Genomic DNA, 21,578 nt, shown 5'->3' on the forward strand with positions numbered 1-21,578 from the left:
GCCATCAACAGCAGCTACAAACTGATATGCAAGTACTGTCAGTCATCTTCTATGATGTCTACATTAGTCAGCTTTCTATCACATCTCTTTCTACGTTAGATGTGGGATATAGCTAATACCAGCTGATCTTTGCACAGTATCAAAACTCCAGTATTAAATTGCCAATACTACTCCTGTGATAGAAAACTTTGCTGTACTGTGAGGCAATCCTGGATTAGCTCACTTTATCAAATGTCAGTTACATCAAATTTTTAATAACTCAAATACGATTTTATTTAGCTACTTTTTCTGGCCATAACTAGTTCTGTACAGTTTTATTGATACATTTACGAACGGGAATCCAGTTACATAGAATAGATTATTAAGTAAACGTAGAATACATACAGCTTTAATATGTAATCATTTAAAGTTTAATTCCACCTCATTTCAACCTAGTGTGTCTCCTCTTCATGTGGATATAGTGGCTCTATAGGTCATGCCAACTTTGTGCTCTTCACCTCTGCTGCACAGGTTCAGGGAAACGAAGAGTTGAACCAAAGATAGTACGATTAGTCTCTTTCATGTCAAGTTTACATGTGATTTTGTCTTAGCATCTTAAACTAACAATATGAGGCAAGAATCTAAAAATGCTAAATCAATAATTAGCTCATTTGATATACAGGAGTATATTTTAACCAAGCAGAAGCATCTGAAGCTGCAAAATGAAGCCAATACAAAAGTACAGTACCACAAATAGCCACTAGAGGATACTCTTAAAAGCAAGTCAACATCCACTGATCTTCATGTTGAAACGCTCAAATTGACAGTAGGAAAAAAATATATTTACAGCCTGGCACAACAACAGTTCTGGTCTCCATATCTAATTTCTCTCTTTGTGACAACTGTAAGGGATGTGAAGCTTTAAGAAATTCATCTGTTTAACTTGTATTAAGACTTAAGTTTATGCATAATTAAGGCAGTGGCTGCTTAGACTGACAGGTGGGAGTCATGATTCGACAACCAGGTCTCAACTCCACTCATGCTCCACCTGCTTTCCCATTTTTAGATTACGATTACAGGCACTGCCATGGAGGGTTCATCCTTTTTTTTTTTAATACAATACAACAATAACAGTTTATAGTGCCAACAATCCCTGTCATTCTGTATACAAGACAGTTGTAAATATTAGTACAGTTGTGATAATAGTACAATGCGTTGTAGAGCAATTTAAATATTGAAGCAAATGGTATGTCTTCTTAAAATTTCAAATTGAAATTTAATAGTATGCCAACATATTTCAAATTAACAATAATTTTAAGTTTTTCTCGATTTAATAACTTATCAAGACTCAGTATTTTTCGAAAAATGCACGTAGACAGTTTAATGTGTAGACGCAAAGAGGATGCATTCAGCCACGAAGAGATACTTTTGTTCGCTAGTTATATGAACATACTAAACAGCATCATCTGCATATATTTACATCTGAACTGCAGGATAAGTTAAGCCAATGATTGGATCAGACAAGCCAGATCAGACTTAAGCAGACCGTATGACTGCGGTTTAAGGGTCTGGTAAGCACAGAAGCAGTAACAGAAAGGATGCTCACGCGCTGATAATCTCCTACCTCTGCTTTAGATGTCGGAACACGTTTTTTATCGCTCACTATCCTTGTATTCCCGAATCCAGTGGGACTCTTCTGCTGCTTCCTTGCCGTGTCCTCGGTGTAGAAGGTGAATGATGAAACTATGATGCTTCACTGAGAACAATTCCCATTTGACTCACAGTTAATCCCCTCAAGCTTCACCCTCCGTTCATCTCACTCTCTGATCTCAACTCCCTTTTCGTTCCCCTGTCCCTTCCTTTTAATTAATATAGCAAATGTAGTTTGTCAACATGCAGTGACAACATCTGATAGGATCAGAGCTGAAAATATGGAGGAGTCTGGCATTATATGGCAGCGTACTTTGTGTTTGTTTTTTTTCCTTAGTTTTTTTTCTGTTGGCTGAACAGGCTTAATTTGATGGTCTTGATTTCACTCTCCAAAGGAGCAGCAGTCGGGCTGACGAGCTCAGTCCTTCACCGTTGCAAGTTCTTGACCCGACGTTGTGCAGTGGCCCCACTGAGACTGACAAAAAGGGTTGAAGAGGTTACTGCACACGTGTGTCTACGCATGTGTGAGAGTTGTGCGAGCAGCTGACAGAAAGAGAGACATGCTGGCCTGCCCTCTGTTAGATTAATGTCTCCCCTCTTCTTCTCCTCCATCTCAAGCACCACCTCCCTCCATCCTGCACGACCTTCCCTCCTCCAAGAGAGAGGCCATCCATCCATTCGTTCACCCATACATCCATCCGCCCATCTGGCTGACTGATGCACAAGAGGGGAATGAGACTGTCAAGATCCCTGAACCTCAGCAGAGTCATTCCTTCTTTCTCTCTCTCTCTTCCTCCCTCCCTCCTTTGCCATTAGGAGTGGTTGAAGGACTGATAGTAAGGACTGCATATCTCTATACTTAATATTAATGTGCGGAGACAGAGGACAAGGTCTCCCTGTAGAGAGCTTTACTTTGACATATGCTCACTGATTCTCCACGTATCCCTCTAACTCTGCATCAGTCTGTCTCCGTCTCTCTGTCACATCATTCCTCTATCAGTCTTTTTCACACCCTTGTTTCCTCTCACCTTCTCTCTCTCTCGCCCTTTTCTACAGCTTCACGTCTCTGATTCTCTACTTTTGCATCTATGTCTTGTTTTTTTCCTCTTTATCCCATTTTAATTGAACAAATTTAGAAAAACGAAGACGGGGAGTGAGCCTAAGGGTTAGGAGTTTTATAAAGGAAGGCTTGTGGAATTAACCTGGTAATAGATGAATGTGGCTGCATCCAATATGGCCGCCGTGTGGGTGGCCACTGCTTAGTGCGTCCTGCTTGTTGAGGCACTTTTGACTTACTGCTGGCTGCACACGCACATATTCAGTGATATCCAAGCTGCTGCCGAGGTGTAAATCTTAGACTTACCATGTCAGCCGCTAAAGCTCGATGCGGAGCAGTGAGCCTCATCCCGCATCTCAACCACACTACGCTCACCATCAGACCCGCTCACAGTCACACAGAGCAGAGCGAAACTGACGGCTCACGCTGCATATTTACGCGACATAAACAACAACAGATGCTGTATTATGTTTTAAAAACAAGGCTGTTCTGCTCCAGCTGCCAAAATGAATATAAAAACCTAACATGCATGGAGGATCTTTGCTGGGCTTCAATGAGCAAACAGAGCCAAGCACCTTAAAATCGATTTTTTGTAAAGAGAGATTTTTTTTACACGCTTCTGGAATTTAATGGGACACTAATTCTCCATCATTAACACACAAAAAAGGCACAATGGCCTGTTTAGTGACCAGAGAGCCCATGTACTGGCAAGGGTGAGCGTTATACGTCTTGCTCAAGGATACAGTGACAGGTATGGCCACTTGGGGAATTGAACCACGATATTACATGTCAGAGGATCCTTGAGGAAGAACATATAAAAAGAAATCACCTGGCACTTGTGGTCACTTTCCCGTGAGCTACAAGCACCCTGAAACAGTATTCTAATAATTAATTCTGAGTTGTCCACTGAGTGCCCTCTGTTTATGACTGCTCCTATTGTCATGAATCTCCGAGATGTCAAGAGAAGCCAAGAAAAAGTCCTGTACGTTTACAGCTTTTTGTTTTTGCAAGGATCCAAGCTTTTATCAGACACTGAGGAAAATGCTTTGCAGACTGACTGACAGAAAAAAAAGACACAACAGCCACAACATTAAAAGCACTGCCAGATGAATTGTATAACATTGATCATCTCATTAAACTGCAATGTTCTGCAGGGAAATCATTCCTGTCGGTGTTGCTTTGACCACCGAAACCAGAACAAGACTTCTCCCATGGCAACGGCCCTCCCCAGCAGGACAATGCACTCTCCAGCACACTGAAAAACTGCTTAGAAATAGTTTAAGGAGTATAACAAAGAGCCCAAGGCGCTAATTTGGCTTCAAAATTCCCCAGATCTCAATCTGACTGAGCATCTGTGGGATGCGGGAGAACAAGCCAGACCCACTGAGACCTCACCAGCAAAACCCAAAGGATCTGCTGCCAACGTCCTGCTGCCAGACACCACAGGAGACTCCTACAGGTCCTGTATCCATGCCCTTATGGGTCAAGGCTGATTTTGGCAGCATGAAGGGCATCTATCCAATATTAGGCAGGTGTTTTTTTGTTATGGCTGATCAGGGTATAAATTTGAAAAAAAAAAAAAAAAAAAATTCCATGGGGAATGAAAGCAGACGGACAGTGAAGTCTGTACAGATCCCATCGGTCAGCCAGAAAAGGAGCCATGTAAGATGGAAAATGTATAATCCTGCAGCATAATATGAACCAGCGTTGCCGCTGTTTGCACAGAGGCAGACAATGGGGTAGCCATGTTCTCTCATCTACTGAGGCCTTGTTCTCAGGGTTTCAATTAGGGCCTCCTGATTTCCCCAGGGGCCCCTCCCTCTCATGGAGATGCCTCATTAACAAAGGAAACACAAACGCACCCGCACACACAGAAAATGGAGCACACTCACACACACTCACACAAACAAACAGGCCCACATTTGCTTCAGAGCTTACCCCTGACTTCTCATCAAAGATCTTGATCCCTCCAAAGGAAACGGTCAGAAACACCTTCTGTTTGTGTTCGCCTTTAGACCGCGCTCCTGCAGCTATGCCCTGAGGATGGAAAGACACACACAAACACCGAGGTGAAGAAAACAGCCATGTTAGAGGCAGAGTAGAAACACACATACAGCGTAAAGGAAATGTCCATGAGGAGCCTGTCCTCTGCGTTTAAAAGATCGTTTCCTTGTTGAATTATTCATTTTTCTATTACCTGTCAATAACTGTCAATTAAAGTCTTCCTGCTAAATCAGCTGCAAACAACACATATTAGCATTCCTTTAAGCTCAGTCAGTTTACAGTGACAGAGAGAGAAATTTGTTCACTTTTTCCACCTACAGTAACCTCAGTTGTCCTTATGATTGTTTGGGATCATGAATCAGAAAAACCTTTTCCCTGAAACGCAAGTACTAAATTACGGCAGATAAATCATGCACCTGTGTTCACTGCGTGATCCAACAAAAAAGTAATACTACAATAAAGAATACATTTGTGAGTAATGGCAGAAAAATACATTTTAGGAGCACACACAGAGTATTTTTCACTGGAAAAAAAAGATTGGATATTGTTTTTTTTAAGTTATCTGAAGTTCATTTCCTATTACTGTTTTAACCTCGAAAAAATCATCTCTGCTTTTCAAAATTAGATATTTAGGAGCTTTCATCATGAAAATAATTCCCCTCTTACCTCCTAATTCTTCAATGAAAATCTACACTGTTGCTCAAACATTGTACAGCTACTTTACATTACACTATGGCACCTGCAATAGTAATTACAGAATTGGGAAATTGATTCTGATGAGGAACATTGGCACTGAAAGGCCCACCCTGCAAATGTGACATGGCTGGCTTCTTGGGTTTGCTGTGTATGAAGCCCCAAAAGCCTAAATCTGTGTTTCTGTCATCAGTAGCTACACTGTCAAAACTCTAAGCCTTGATGCTGACTCCTTATTTTGCTCTATATATGCTTTCCAGCATATATAAAACACCATAGAGGCATGTCAGCAAGGTCAAAAAACTTGATTTTGACAGAACAACTTCTGTCAAAATCAAGTTTTCTGACCTTTAACATAGAAACATAAACAACAATCATCAAACAAATGCCTACTGTCAAGCTAGGTTTGCTTTCTTGCTGCTATGTCAACGTCACTGCATATCTTAGAACACTGAAAGGCATTATGGAAAATGTCATCTCCCGATAACACGTGTGTTGAGCGCACCGAACATAAAATGACATACTACAACTGTATCTAAGGCTGGAAGTCCCCCCTCCACCATTTGCATAGGTGAGTCACAAAAGGACAAGAAAAGTGCGGCGCGAGACCACAGTGATGAAGGAGTCGGGCGAGGAAAGGGAGGAGCTGTATGAGAGAGGAGGTGGAGAGATCAGAGAAAAAGACTTGATGGATTTCCTGTCTGAATAAATGAGGAGGAGGGGAGCTGTTTGATCAATGAGCTGTCTATCCTGTTCTCACCCTCACAGGTCTCTGCTGGATAGAGTTTTCACCACATGTAAACAAAATGTAATTTTTTTTCCCATTTCAATATCTCCTGCACTATGAGTTAAAGGACAATTAATAATTAACAAGCTGCTCTTCACGCTGAGGCTCTTTCAGTATATATTTGTGGAGGGAAAAAAAAGCTAAATCTAGGCTTTGTTTAAAGATGTGACATTTGAGCAGCATTTCTAGTGTAACAGAAACTAGAAGTTGGCTTTTCATACGCACACTGCAATCCATTATTTCCCAAAACGAGGTTGTTCATTAGGACTTTATTTATAAATGAATACAAATGGCCTATTTCTCTTCATCTTTATTCTTGCTCATCTCTCTCTCTCTCACCTATCATCCAAATTATTCCCCTCCTATATGTGATCTCCTCTCTACTAACTGCCCCATCTGTCTACCTCTCCCTCTAATTGTTCCTGTCCTTGCAAATGAGACATTCACCCCAATCCCCTTCTCATCCATATGGCTAACCTCCCCGCTTCCTCTTTCACTGATCATTGTCATCCCAATAAATTATATCATCCCCGTTTTTTTTCTCTCCATCTTTCTTCCTCCACTTCTTTCCTCTGGCAATTTGCATTGAAAAACTGCAACAAACTCCTCCTGGATGCACATACACACAGAGGCGCATTTATGCTGTGATGTATGAAAATGTTGAACTTTGGAATATGTATGAAGTTGAACTATTTATGGACCGAAAACTGTAATGGCGATTGATGTTCAGTGGGTTTTTATGGGTCACAAAGCTTCATGTAGCTGTAGGCGCTGATGTCCTCCAGAGTCTGTGATTTCACGTCATTAGAAAAACTTTTTGCTTGCAGCGAGCTTTAACTCTCTGATCCCTGGAACCAGCTGGTAGGTTTAAAAGGCAAGTTTAAAGAAACAAACACACAAAAGAAACATTAAAAAATGTCAAAATTACACTCCGTATCAGAGCCAGAAACTGTAAACAGAAATATTTGATTTTCAACTTTCTGAAAGCCTTTGAGCTACTCATCTGTGAGAAAGTTTGCCAAGTTTTAGCTTAAAAAGTGCACTATTTCATGAAAATAATCTTATTCTACATGTTTGAGCTGCAGGAAATCATTACTGAGTCAACTGTAAACAACAGTCACCGGACAAAAATTGAGGGACTTTTAAGCTGAACTAGGCAGAACTGCAGGATGTATACACAATGAGCTGATAATAAATAAGTATGGAAAAAAATTAAATAGGCAAGTAGTAAAATATGCATAGCATACTGAGTCACCATTTGTTGCCAGTATCGGTAACAGATGTGGTCACTTGGAAAATGTTGTACATGTTGATTCCAGGTTTTTTCAAAGTATTAAAATAAATCTAACTTTTGTTTTTTTAGGATTTATAAGTTGCAGAAAAGACATTTTTTTATTCTATCTACATCTAGCCTTGGTTATACCGTTTCCATAGAGGCACATGATGTCTTTTTTTTGCAGTGAAAAATCAGTTTAAGGAACAAAAACACCCCAAAATTGCTTGGAGTTTGGAGAGTTAAGCAGTAAATTAACAGAACAATTTAATTCCTAATTTGAGTTGCATCAACAGAGGCAAAAGAGGAGGGGAAAGACTTTTTTCTTACCTTGAGCTTCATCATCGAGTCCTGGCAGAGTTTGTCTCCACGGGCGGCAGTGACCTCGTCCAGGCCGATGAGTTTGGCCTTGTAGCGGATGCCATCGCCCTTAAAACGCCTGATGAGAGCTGCCTCGCTGCGATCCTGCCCTGCGGACACACACATACACACTCAGTCTGCAGGCCACAGCACATCTTCAAGTCAAGGACCTCAATCTACCTCAGACCAAGTGCTATTACCTCGGGATCATCAATCACACGGACCACAAAAGACTTCAACAGTGATCTTTCTGAAAAACAACCGTGGTACAGGTCAAAGTAGGGATGTTAGCAACATCTCGTTACGCAGCTAACTCGGATCACAGACGCTGAACTGTGGAATCATGTGAATGGCACGAGTCAATATACTCTCACACTTGAATCAATGATGTAGAGCAGGATGAGTTGAAACTGTGACTGTTCTCCTCTTCAGCCATTTCTCCTACAAAATACTAGTGTGACATTTTGCTCTTATCTCCCTGTCTCCTGCAGTACTCCCTCTCTGCCCACTTGCCATTGTGTACCAGATTGTCGGCATTGTGCGCATGCATTAGTGAGTGTCGGCGATGGCGCGCATGTGTTGACCTTGCTCTTGTCCAGGAAGTCTCTATGTTATCTCCTGCATCCCACTTCACACCCAGCACAAAGCAGCAGTAAGCATCGAGAGAGGAGCTACTCATAAGGCTAAACTGGCTCTCTTTGTGCCTTGCTCTTCCATTCTGTTTCTCCATCTCTGACCTGCAGTGTGCAAACATTTCATCATCGAATTTTTGTGCAGGGAAACACTACAGTAGTGCACCTCCCTGCATTGTGTCTCTGAGTGTGTGTGTGTGTGTGTGTGTGTGTGTGTGTGTGTGTGTGTGTGTGTGTGTGTGTGTGTGTGTGTGTGTGTGTGTGTGAGTAAAAGACTGTGAGAGTGATAGCGAGAGGGAGAGGCATAATGATAATGCAGCATATTCAGATAATATATTGAGGCATTAGTTCTGTACTCTATAACAGCGTGACTCTTGGAAGGTCATAGTCGGAGTGATGGAGAGGTCCCACTCCTCCTTTCCTCGTTCTTTTACACTCCCTCCATTCACACTGAGTCCCTACAGCATTGCAGCATAATGGATGTGAAGCCTTTACCCACAGACGAGCGCATGTTGTGTGGCGCAACTGACTCATTTTTAACAAACTTTGTTCTTCCTCCTGCCTCAAGTTTGTCTGCTTGCCCCTAAACTATACACATCTGAATTGGCATCCGCTAAAGCATACGGACACAGATTTATAGGGGTTGGAGAATCCCTTTAAAGTCACAGATTTAACCTTGGAGCACAGGCAACCTCCAAAGACAGTAGACCAGTAGATTTAGCTTGTGAGGTAACATTACTAACCTCTGCACCATTGTGCAACCTTTCAGCTCCCCAGCTAACCAACAACTCCAATCACGTACAAATCTACACGTCACAAGGGCAAATTGTAACACTATAATAGTTGAAAACAGTTGCCTATCGTACAGAAATAAGTACTTCACTAATACAACAAGACAGGTGTTTGATAAAATGTTGAATAGTTCCATTTAAATGCATTCGATGTAAACTATCATGAAAAAACAAAACAAAAACTCAACCTCCAGGCAGGCTCCCTCTCTGGCTCATGAACAGCCTGTCACGACTTGATAATGGAGCTCTGTGGCTGCATGCAGGTCTCCTGAGGTGTGCTAGACCTCCCCCGGTGGAAGCTGCAACCAGCAGGGAGCAACATTTGCCCTTGTATGTGTCCACAAGATCCGCCACTTCAGCACGTTCCATTCATGTCTATGTGAGCAGCCCTGCAATGCATTCTGGTAGCATTTGCTAAGATTTCAAGAGACAGAGTTGTTATGTTTACCACTCCTCATTTGCATAAAGTTGACGTCACAGCTACTTTGTGCAAATGAGCGCGTCTGGCTGCCACTCTACATCGCCTGAAACTCCCGAAAAACTTTTAAATGTAGAGTTTTTGATTGAAAATGAAGACCGATTTAGCAGATGCATGCCTCGAATGTTTCTTGAAACACATGTTGGTGAACTGCTTTTGTAATATAGATGAAAGTTTCCAAATGAGCCACCATGTTAGTCTGGTCTGAAATATAGGAGCAGACAGCCCACGATTTAAACATCCGCCCAATAAGGTGCAGACAGTGTTTGCACAGTTGTTGGAGGATGCAGTCTGTATTAGAGACTTCTTGTAGAGCACTTTTTAATCCTCTACAGAGCAGTGCCTAGTTGTACACCTACCAAGCATGCAAATGTTGCTGCTCCTGTGGACACATACCATTAGATGAGCTTTCCATAACTCTGTGTCTCAGATCACCTCCACCTATTTGAAGTACTGACCACAGAACAGTTCTGAGGATCTTCAGGATTTCTGTCATGATGCACATGGAGGCAAGTGCAGGGTCCCAGTTCAGTAATTCAGCCACATATGTATAAACCAGACAGCGATTCTGAAGAAGAGAAACGACACATAAAGCCCCACCCTGCAAGTTGACAGGATTGGTTCCTTGGGTTTTACATTAGAAGCCCTGGAAGTCTCAATATGTGTTGTTGAGACTAACATGGGTAAACTACAGTTTCAAGGTGGAAGAAATGGTATTGATTGCTTATTTCGCCCATTATGTGTTTTTTGTAGCACATAAAAATCACCATATAGGAATGTTAACAAGGTTAAAAAAAAAAAGATCTTTCCCGGAGGGGGTCTTTAAAGAGATTTTAGGCTGGAAAAGGCCTCATTATCACAGAATACAGCCAGATTCTCATGGTGGGTTAGTCCTTGTGATAACAATCCTCTGCTGTAAAAAACCCTCAAATAGCAAATTTTCTGAGTCCAAGGCTGCCAGAGATCATGTTTGTGAATATTCATTTGTCTGAGAATCCTTGTCCCGCGTGAAGGAAAAATGGGCACATGCATCACTTTATTTTCCATTGATAAAAAAATAACACCCACACGCACAGAGAGAGGCACACAAATATGGTGTGGATGAACTCATGCCTCTGAATCCTTGAACAAACACACACTCAATCACAGTCCTACTCGGAGTAAATCACGACTGTCTGCCTCAAAGTCCTGGGAGACAAAAGAGCTGAAGAATATCTGTCCTTATTTTGGAGAGAGTACGAGTGAACAGCTCTCTATTGTGTCGCGTCTCAGTTGGGCTGAGATGAGAGTAAATGATTAAACCACCGGAGGACTGTTCTGTGCAACGGCTAGACATATGTCTGAAGACATTTAAATATTACCTTCATTAAAATTGAAACAGTTGCGTGAAACATGTGTATTGACGAATGCGCATAAACATTCAGCAGTGTGTGCATTCTCATACATTTTCACAAAGCAAACATAACGGAATCTCTCGTAAAAACATCACTCCAGCTTGCTGGTGCTCAAAAACTCCAGAGTACCTTTAAAGTTGTACTTGTAGATGCAAAATCATCACAAGCAGCATTTCAACGTGTGTGTGTGTGTGTGTGTGTGTGTGTGTGTGTGTGTGTGTGTGTGTGTGTGTGTGTGTGTGTGTGTGTGTGTGTGTGTGTGTGGGGGGGGGGGGTTAATAAAAAAAAAAATTACGCTCATGCATCCTAACCTTATCCAAAGTAAAATGCGGATGCCATTTTCCAGGCTGAATATTCTTGAAATTTATAAAGTATGAAAACATCTACAATATTTCCACATCATGGTACGGTGGTAAAATCCACCACATTTTGAGTTTGAATCTAAAAAAAGATTGTGCAATATAAATGAGTTATCAAAGGAAAAAAAGGTGAGTATTTCTCAGTCATATCATGAAGTAAATGTAATGAAGGGCTGGAACAAGCTGATAATTTAGTCAGTGGAGAGTGACATGATTCAAAGTTAAAGCTAGTTTAAGAAGACAAAAAAGATGACAAAATGTATAATAAGAGCACAGGAGGGATAATGTTAAAAAAAGGCAAATTATGCCACAACATTTTTCTGCTGCTTGATACAAAAAGAAAACTCTCACAGTTCTCATTTTCCATGAATAATCTACAAAAGAAATCTGTCTGACAGAACATAATTTACAGCGATTCAAGGACTCTTGAATAGACCAATTCACTATTTTTCACTTTATTCACAAGACGGGGAGTTTGTTGACATTCAGGCTCCACATGTGCCTCTTAACCCGATGCATCTGTCACATTGGAACATCGTAAATCTGGACTCATCAGATCACATGACATTCTGCCATTGCTCCAGAGTCCAATCTTTATGCTCCATAGCAAGTTGAAGCTTTTTTTCAGATTAGCCTCACTGATCAGTGGTTTTCTTAGGGTTACGCCGCTGTTTAGTCCCAATCCTGGGAGTTCCCTTTGCATTGTATATGTGGAAATGCTCTTACTTTCACTATTAAACATACCTGTGAGTTCTACTGTTGAATTCTTATGATACGATTTCACCGAACATTTAAGCGATCTTTGATCACGATTATCCAAGAGTTTGTTCTGACCACATTATTTCTTTGAAGATGATGGTTCATCACTATCCTTCCAGCTTTTAATAATGCATTGGACGGTTCTTAACCTGATTTTAGTATCTCAGAAATCTCCTTAGCTGTTTTCTTTGCTTGATGTAGGCCAATAATTTGACCCTTCTGACACAAATTAACATCCTTTCCAAGACCACATGATATGTCTTCCAACATGGTTGTTTAAGAAATGAGAAGCTCCTCACTGCATCAGCCAGGGTTAAATAAGTTGTTGCAGCTTTTTTTTGTAAGGAAAAGACGGAGTCTCACTTGTAGTAGACTCGTGCTGGAATGAATAAATGCGAGTGAAGGGAAAGCAAATGGACCCATTCCCTCTTTCTTTTTTGCAGTACATTTCCTAAATGTGCTTCCATGCCTTTGTGTTTGATACCATGCAACCTGAAATATGTGCAAGAACATCTCCCAAACTGTAACTTTAAAAAAACAACTTTGTTTACAATGTGTATCTCAGATGGCAACCTAAATGCTTTTGATGTGAGTTCAATGGAAGGCTCTTCACTGTTTGCTTAGTTAAATCCAGGTGGTGACTTTTATTTTTTTGGACAGGCAGTGTATATCTATATATTGCAGAAAATTTAAAATTTCAGCATCAGCTTTTTTTTCCGATATTGTGGATTCCTAGTTAGGAATTTAAATCATTCTTTGATGAAATACTTTTATTACATAAATGTAACAACTATACTCATTCAATAGTAAAACAAAGAAACCTAATTTTGGCTTTATTGCAAATCTCTTATGAAAACTCTGCACAGATGCAATTTTGCATGTATATTTTACTGAAAATATACAATTTGATTATTTTTCCGAACACAGTCTGCACCATGCAGCACTTCATTCATCTGTGTGTGTGTGTGTGTGTGTGTGTGTGTGTGTGTGTGTGTGTGTGTGTGTGTGTGTGTGTGTGTGTGTGTGTGTGTGTGTGTGTATCTACATGAGTGTTAAATAACACTGGATGTGTCCAGCTGCTTTTGTCTCACTGGAACAGCGGTTTTCATTTGAGCTTGACATTTAAGACCTGCTCGCTCCATCTGCATCCATCACCATTACTGCTGCTATACTTAGCACACGGGAGGGAGAGAGGGGGAGAGAGAGAGACAGAGGGAGAGAAAGGCCAAGAGGGGGAGAAAGAAAGAAAAAGGTAGTAAAGGTCCAGGGTTAGTTCTCCTGCTGAGTGGTTTATATTATTACCTTTTGGGAGCATGTTCCATGAAAGACCTCCCTGTGAGTGAGTGAGTGAGTGAGTGAGTGAGTGAGTGAGTGAGTGAGTGAGTGAGTGTGTGCGTGTGTGCGTGTGTGTGTGTGTCAGCAGGGGAAGCGTTCAGTCTGCTGTAATTAAATGTCTGCTATTGCTGTGACCCCGCAGCGCTTCAAACACAACTAATGAAAGAATCTTCCGTTTCATCTGTCATGGCTTCTCCACAGACACGCACAATCACACACACACCGGCTTTTCGACACTCACACACAGTCGCACACTCACACACACACACAAACCCAAGCGTGTACGAACACATGTTTACACACATCCCACCTCCCGAACCAACAACTCTAATGAAAGAATCTCGCGGAACATCAATCACGGCTGCTTCACAGGTCAACACACACACACACACACACACACATACGTACACATTCATACACAAATACAACATTTCATCACATCGGCAAAGTCAGCTACAGAGTTGTAATATCTGGAATTCTGCTGTTTATGGTACAGTAAAGCCTCACCCTACAGAGCGTGTGTGAGTGTGTGATAGTACTTAGTATGCAGGGTTGGTTTATAACTGTCTGAAGCAACAAGCAGAGAGGGAGGGAAGGACATAAAGAGGAGAGCAAAGGATGGAAAAGAGGGATAGAACGTGATGGATGGATGAATGAGCGAAGCCTCCATTGGATAAATGTCACTCAGGATTAGAGCGCTATGACAGGCAGAACCCCCCTGACTCACTTACACACACCCTCACACACACACTTCCACAGGTGATAGATGGCAGGTGACTGCTGGTACAGTACGTCGGGTCCTTCGGGGGAAGCCCCTAGCATCGCCCCTGGCAACTGTAACCTCCTGCCTCCTGTGCGCCCCCTCCATCACTCCCCTCCAACCCTTCTGTGACTACATGATCCTGCTCCTTCAGATGGGTTACAGATAGATTACATACAGACTGAAATCGGAGTTGTTTTATTCCGCCCTTGTTTTCTCTTCTTCCTCCTTTGTAGCAAAATCGGGTGACAGCTTATTCTTGTCGTTTTGGCTGTCACCTCTTTCACTTGTGATGGCATTGTAGTCAGTAGCTGAGATCGAGGAACAAGGCAGAAAAGCTTCAATGAACGTTCACAGGGCAGGAAAAGAGCACTCAGACACAACAAACTGACAGTTTAGTCCGATTATCAACCGTTTTTCTCTTTTCAACTCAAAGGACTACACTCAGTCGTTATTTTTATCCTTCACGTGACACACAAACTGAGTGTATACTGTAGAAGGTAAAAGTTTAACAAGAAAATCTATAAATTGTACATTGGAGCTGCAACTATTTTCACTGTCAATGAATCAGTGGCTTATTGTTTTGGTTAATTCATCTGTTTGGTCTAAATATAATGTCACAACATGGCGAGAAATGTCCATCAAAAGGGTTCATAACACAAATATAGTCAGTTTGCTACACATAAAGGAGTAAAGAAACGAGAAAATATTCAAATTTACAAAGGTGGAATCAGAGAATTTAAACTTTTTTCGTATATTACTCAAAGTGTTACTCAATAATTACTGAAAATAGTTATAACTTATTAGTTGACAGCTCATCCATTAATCAGTCATTGCAGCTCAACTGATGATTTCATGGACCATATTAATTTATGACATATGTGAAATATGACAATCTTTTCAGTGGGATCATTAAGTAAATACCTATTAATACCTATAGGAACAACAGCGCTTGGTCATGTTAGCCGTCATGGTGAAATTGACATTATTGGTGGTGACGTTTATTTTCTCAGTCAGTGAGACTCGCGCAGCAGCTGGGATGAGTTCAGAAGTACTTTGCCTGGTGTAAGCACATTTTTCTTCCCCAAAAACGATTCTGAAAGAGATTCTACAGGGACGGTTATTGCAGTCAGAACATGCACAGAGGTTCAGGCTGTCCTAGAGACAGGCAAGTTCCCGCAGTGGAAAAAAGCTCTACATGAATGTTTCTTTACTGTTAAACAAAGACGTCCTGCATGCGTTCTGGTGACTGTGCTCTCTGACAGGGAGTCTCCAGTGATCAATACAGATTATTTAGCCAATCTTGCAGAGTGGAATGTCAACAATTGTCAAATTGGAGGAGATACAAACTTTCTGAATAAAATCAGAGCAAAAATAGAATGCAGAAATTTGAGAGTCGAATTGGCAGGATTTGTATCCAGGCAGCCATATGCAAAGCTAATCATATGATAACCAAACCTGTGGGAACAACTGTCAGATAATCTCTCGGCCAGATCCTCCTCCTTTAGCTTAAACCACACAGTTCGGGTAATAATTTCACTGTTTGCTTTCAGTCCCATTATTTTTTCAGCCGACCTGTTGGTTTGTTTAAAACCTGTCTGATCGTCTGACATCTGACGTTGCTTACTCTGTCAAACATCCTTTCAGTGATGTTGAGGCATTCCCAGATCAGAGCGAGTAAGTTTATAAATTATAACTGAATGAAAGAGAAAACTACAGAAATAACATGCAGGTTGTATTGAAATGATTTTTCCTTTTAATCATACCCAGTCCTGCTAAAACTGACAATTTCCTATGCTCAAGGACTTCCACAATCCAGTATCTGACAGTTATTTTACCAGCTCTTGAAAATTTAGATGTGTTAGACCTATTGCTTGTACAGTTACTCTACAACATGTCCATGTTTCAGATGACCTACAGCTGTATTCAAGTTGTCCTCAGTGGAGCTTTATTCTCCATTCAAAAGCACATTGATCATCCACGCTGAAGACTGAAGCCCTGTGTTAAGGCTTTAAAGTGTAAGGCCAACAAGGCAGAACAGTCTAGTTCATTAATTTCATTAGACATAAGAGACTTAGGCCATCAGTTTGAGGTAACTGAGTAAGCGAGAGACGTAGCTGCTCTCCACAGCAAAGAAAAGTGAACTCATGATTTCCAATTTGTGACCCAAACTTCTTGGCATCATGTCTAATATTCCTCAGCAATTATGTTAATGGCACAAACGCTGATCCCGCTATCAATAGCAGCACATATCTGGACTCATCCATTTGCTTTCAGCGGGCCGGTATTGTTTGCGGAGGCTGCTAAAGTGTGGAGCTTGTTTCACTGTGCTCGAGATGAAGAAGCACCCAGAGGCTCTTAACTGCAGCTGGGATGGTTCCCAACAAACACTCAACAGCACATGAGGGAACCCGCCAGTTACTCTCCAATTAATCCTGCTTCTAAACCCTGCCGCTGAATGTGTGTGTGCGCCGATATGTGTGGTGTTTTCTTTACCTATCAGAGACTTGTTCAGATGAAGCTCTCACTCAAACCCGCTCTCACACAGACTCTTTTAAAAAACACACAAAGCGGCATGTGCCAAGAAAACAACAAGTTTCCCCCTTCAGCTCCATGCTTAATTCTGGCAGATTGATTTGGCACACAAAAGCTCACACTTGACTGAGGATACACGTAGACACATATGTGCACGTCACTAAAACATAACCGCGGCTGCCGAAGTGAAAACACCAGGTGTGAAATGAGATGATAAAGTTCTGTGGCTACTCATCAAATAAATGAGCGCTGTGGCTTTGGCTGATGTGCATTTTTCTGTCCTATTTGCAGCATGACTGCCATTGAGGTGACAGAATGAAGATGCTCTTTCTTTTTGCACTGTAATATGCGAGGTTTACACAAAAACGTATTTTGTTCGGATGCATGTTCTGCTTGTGGATCTTGATAGGATTTATCTGCATAATCATTGCAACAAACTGTAGCTGAGGCTCACCTGTTGAGCGTGACACAAAATCATGAAAGGAGGCTTCAGAGCGAGTAAACTACGACTTCAGGGAAATCTGAAGCAACTACCTTAGAGCAGGTTTCCCCCTTCTCTCTCATGTCAATGTTTCTTCTCTCTCCATGTCTATTTCATTCCCTCTTTTTCCCAAACTCCATCTCCCGGCCTCCCGCTGCTCTGGCCTAGATGTCGGGCCGGAGACCTGAGCTACCTGTGCATGAAAGTGTGTGTCCGTGCGCGCATGTGTGTCCTGAGGCATCCAGCGATCCTCTCTTGCAGAAAACACAGAACAAATTAGAGCTGAAAAATACGTCAGGGACAGACACAGCACACTGGCCATTACCGTCCCACATGCACTCACACACTCAGAAACACCCACACCCTTTGTCAAGGTCACTTTGGAAACGCAGACGGAAAACTTCTAACTTGATTGTACAGTGAGAGTTGAGGAAGACAGACAAGACAGATGCCTCTTGGGTTCAACAACTTATTTTATAGCGTTTGACAGCGCCGGCATTTATGTAATTTTAAAGATTTATGTTTATAAACACAATGTTCTAAGAGAGAAGCAGAGTTTGTGTTTGAAGATAGCTTGTTTCTTCTATTCCTACTTTTCCCTTTGGTGTCATTATGTAAAGGCCTCGAGAAGTTCTTCCACAGCATGCATGACTTCAACACTCTGAAAATGCGATGTTACTTTAGGAAACATAGAAATCAGACAGTGAAACTCGGGTGACTGAGGTTTATGGAGCAATAGTTCCAAGACACATTTGACGTGTGGACGAATGCATTGTCCTGGAGCAACATCATGGCGGCTCTAAGCTTTTTTTCTCCTTTTTTCTTTAAATGCTTCAACCAATTTAGATTTTGTGGGCATGCTTTGTAATATACAGTCATGCCACAAAATGGGAGTTATGTCCCTTGCTTCCGAGGGAGACCGAGAACCTTTTGAAGTTCCCTCGTAGTTGTGGAGGTAACACTTTTGATAGCATGACCTAGTGCAATGTCTGCTGTCAGAATACGACATCATACATTTGCTTTTAAATTTGCCTAGCAGCAAGATGACATAAGCTCCACCCACTGCCTGCTGAGCACCTCATAAATGGCCAACATTGTTCCAAACTACTTCAAACGCCACACTGAACTTCCTTGTGTCCGAAGCAACACACCCACCAAGGTTAAAGCTGACCGGATGACCAGTGGTCAAGATACAGCTAGAACATACATGCATATATTCAGATATTCCTGGATGTGCAAGAGACAATGTTTGTAATAAAATTTTTTTTTTAAAAAAGACAAAAAAACGGATCTGTTACAGACATTCTAAAATTATACTGTCCCAAATGAGGATATTTTCTGTAGACGAAGCTGGAAAACAACACAAAATTGAGCTCCATACGACAGTTTGACAGAACTTGTTTAATATTTTAGTGTGGTTTCATTTGCAACAGCACTGCCTTGTGATGCAACGTCATTCAAACATTAAGCCAAAATTTGATTATTTTGACTCTAAAGGTATTTTAATTAGATTTTCCTTAGATTTTCCTTATATTTATTATTATTTCTTTGGGTGGTATTAATCTTGAATGGTGCAGCATTTCAAAAGGTTATTCATCAAAGGCCAATTTACACAAATAATTGTTTCGTTGACTAGAAAATTCTTTTGTAAAACCCAGAAAAACCATGATGTTATTTTCGAGCTGCATCTCTCAGATCTGCCACGTAATTATGAGTTGTAAAAGAACTATTGTCATTGATTTGCCCACACTCGCCATGGGGCCTGGATGGATTTCATGCTTGTTATTTATTTTTTAGGCATTGATCTTTGCATCCAGCCACAATGTACGTATCCCTGTCTTAGCTTAGTGTATTTTTTATGCTCACATATTGTTAGGCAGTGAAGTAGAACTTCAGGAAATGCTTGCAGCCACACAAAAAAAAACTCTGATCTCCAAAACCTATTGGCGGGTTTGAAAGGCATGGTACATTTATAAAAGGAAAAAGAAATAAAAAAACACAAAAAGTCAAAATTCCACCATTTATCAGAGCAAGAAACTGTAAAAATAGAAAAAATCTAAAGATTTGCAGCTTTCCAACAAGGAAAATTAAACAAATCTACATTTAAAATAAGAAATTTGATTAAAATGACTTTAGTCTACATGTGTAAATCATTTACTTTAACTAGATTCTGTAAGACAAAGAAAAAATTATGCTCTTCTTGCTCAACTGTGAAGTCACTATCGATTCATTTCCAACCAACAGTCACGTGACAAATATACAGAAACTAAAAATGTAAGGAGTACAATATTGACAGTACATAAAATCAGTATGTCTTCCAGAGACAGCAACAACTGTGGACATTTGAAAAATGTATGTGTTGGTTCCAGAGTTTTGTCAATTTTGGAAGACAAATAATCAAAGAAATTCATTTATTTGACATTTTACTTTTGCTAAAATGCACAAAAGCCACTTTAAAAAAAACTCTGACTGCTTCTAGCCAGGATTGTGCTGTATCTACAGAGGTGCAGAATTCTCTATTGCAGTGAAAAATGAGTCCACAGTCAGTAAAAATGTGACACGAGCAAAAAAAAATGCCCAAATACTGCTTGGGGTTCAGAGGGTTAATGCACCACAAAGAGCACAACAGCAGAGCTCCCTCCGCTGTGCCTGCTTACTGTATACTACATACTGCTTCCACAGAACACGCTAAAAAAAAAAGCACTCAGCTGATGCTAGCAAAATGAAACATAATGCGCCGTATGTGCACACCTTGTTGATTAAGAAAAAAAAAAGTCTAAATGGAACTCCGAGGTGAAAGGCATGTGGTCATCAGAGTCCTGCTTTCACCCGAGGAAATGAATTTCACCTTACATACACAACACATGTTCTATAGGTGAATACGGTGATTTAATCTTCTCTCTAGCCTTTCACTGCATCTCATCCTTTATATTCTCCCCATTTAATAAGAAACCAACAATAGCTCTGCTAGTACAGGGCCAGCTCTCTTTCTCGCCCCAGCATCCATCTTTCTCTGCCTTGGAAATAAAGCTCGTTTCTCACACAAGCTTTAATTACAAGGTAATTGGTCTCACGAACGAAGGGGAATGCAGCCCGCGAGTGTGCATGAAACTGCACCTATGTGCACGAGTTGGGTTTGTCGGTGAGCTGTGTGTTTTCCGGGCTCTGACAAGGCATCAGAGAGTGGTCCGTGTTAACAAGCTGCTAGCATCCTGTCATGCCCCGCTGATGAAGCTACCCCATGGCCTCCACTACCGGCTGCCCCTAAGATGCCACTCACACCAGCTTAAATCCACCTTTGCATAAATGTTCATACGCTGCAGGAAAAGAAGAAGAAGAAGCAGCTCTCCAAAGCCCCAACACCGCGAACCTCCAACAAATACCTCCAATGTCATCAAGAGCAGCAGAAAAAGCACCACACACTTCGCCCTCGTCATTCCTTTCCTCAACTAAATACACACACACAGACACACACACCCTATTTAGTCTGTTCAAACACAAAAAGACACATCTGACTGAAAAGTGTCAAAACTATTTGTTTCCTAAATCCCACAGTCTGTGTGAACAGGAGGTGAGCTTATGTGTGTTCGTCCGCGACTGCACGTTTGTCTGTTCCGCTGCTGAACATTACGTCTTTCAAAGCATTAGGAAACACAGGTAACTCCTCAAAACACAGCAGTCCCCCTTTCATGCCAAGGCGAGTGTGCCAGAACAAAGCCTTCTCTCATGTCTGTCATCTCTGCCAAAATACAGAATCACTTGAAGTTGTTGTCCTTCCCTTCTCAATCTTCCGGTGTCTCATCTTGCGTAATGAACCCTCTGCCTTCATTCACTCAGCCAGGGTCCTGGAAGAGAGGGATGGAGGAGAGGAGGACTGGCGAACATCATACAGCATGAAAAGGAAAAAAGGAAGCTCTGCCATCTGCCAGAGTGTCTCTCCATGTCTCTCACTCTCTTGTCTCCTGTCTGCGTACGTACTATCATCACTTCCACATCTTTCCACAGTCAACTTAAATTAAATCGCTTGTCTTCTTTGTTAAAAGCTCCTTTGTAAATTGAATGTTGAGTTTTCTTTTTTAAACAAAGAAAGGAATACATTTGTTGCATATTTTTTCCAGTCTTGTGCCTTCATTATTAGACAGTTACAGTGCAGAACTGAGCTCAAGACCATGCAGTTAGACGGTGTGTGTCTTAATCACAAAGCCACCAGGAGGTCCCATATTTAATACTGTTTTATCTGATGATGGTGCT

General features: G+C 41.3%; 1 protein-coding gene across 7 annotated transcripts in view; it reads right to left on the minus strand.

Annotated features, from left to right (window-relative positions):
- dab1a (DAB adaptor protein 1a) overlaps window positions 1-21,578 on the minus strand; it is a 234,734-nt gene that overhangs the window by 29,898 nt on the left and 183,258 nt on the right. For all 7 annotated transcript variants that reach the window (XM_051946933.1, XM_022192685.2, XM_051946932.1 and 4 more), the window contains 2 exons: window positions 7,774-7,913; window positions 4,625-4,723 (listed from right to left, as the gene is read on the minus strand). In XM_051946933.1, the coding sequence (XP_051802893.1) occupies window positions 4,625-4,723; window positions 7,774-7,913 (239 nt within the window). The remainder of the gene's footprint in view (window positions 1-4,624; window positions 4,724-7,773; window positions 7,914-21,578) is intronic.

This window comes from Acanthochromis polyacanthus, chromosome 4 (assembly GCF_021347895.1).
Source record: "Acanthochromis polyacanthus isolate Apoly-LR-REF ecotype Palm Island chromosome 4, KAUST_Apoly_ChrSc, whole genome shotgun sequence".
Taxonomy (NCBI): domain Eukaryota; kingdom Metazoa; phylum Chordata; class Actinopteri; family Pomacentridae; genus Acanthochromis; species Acanthochromis polyacanthus.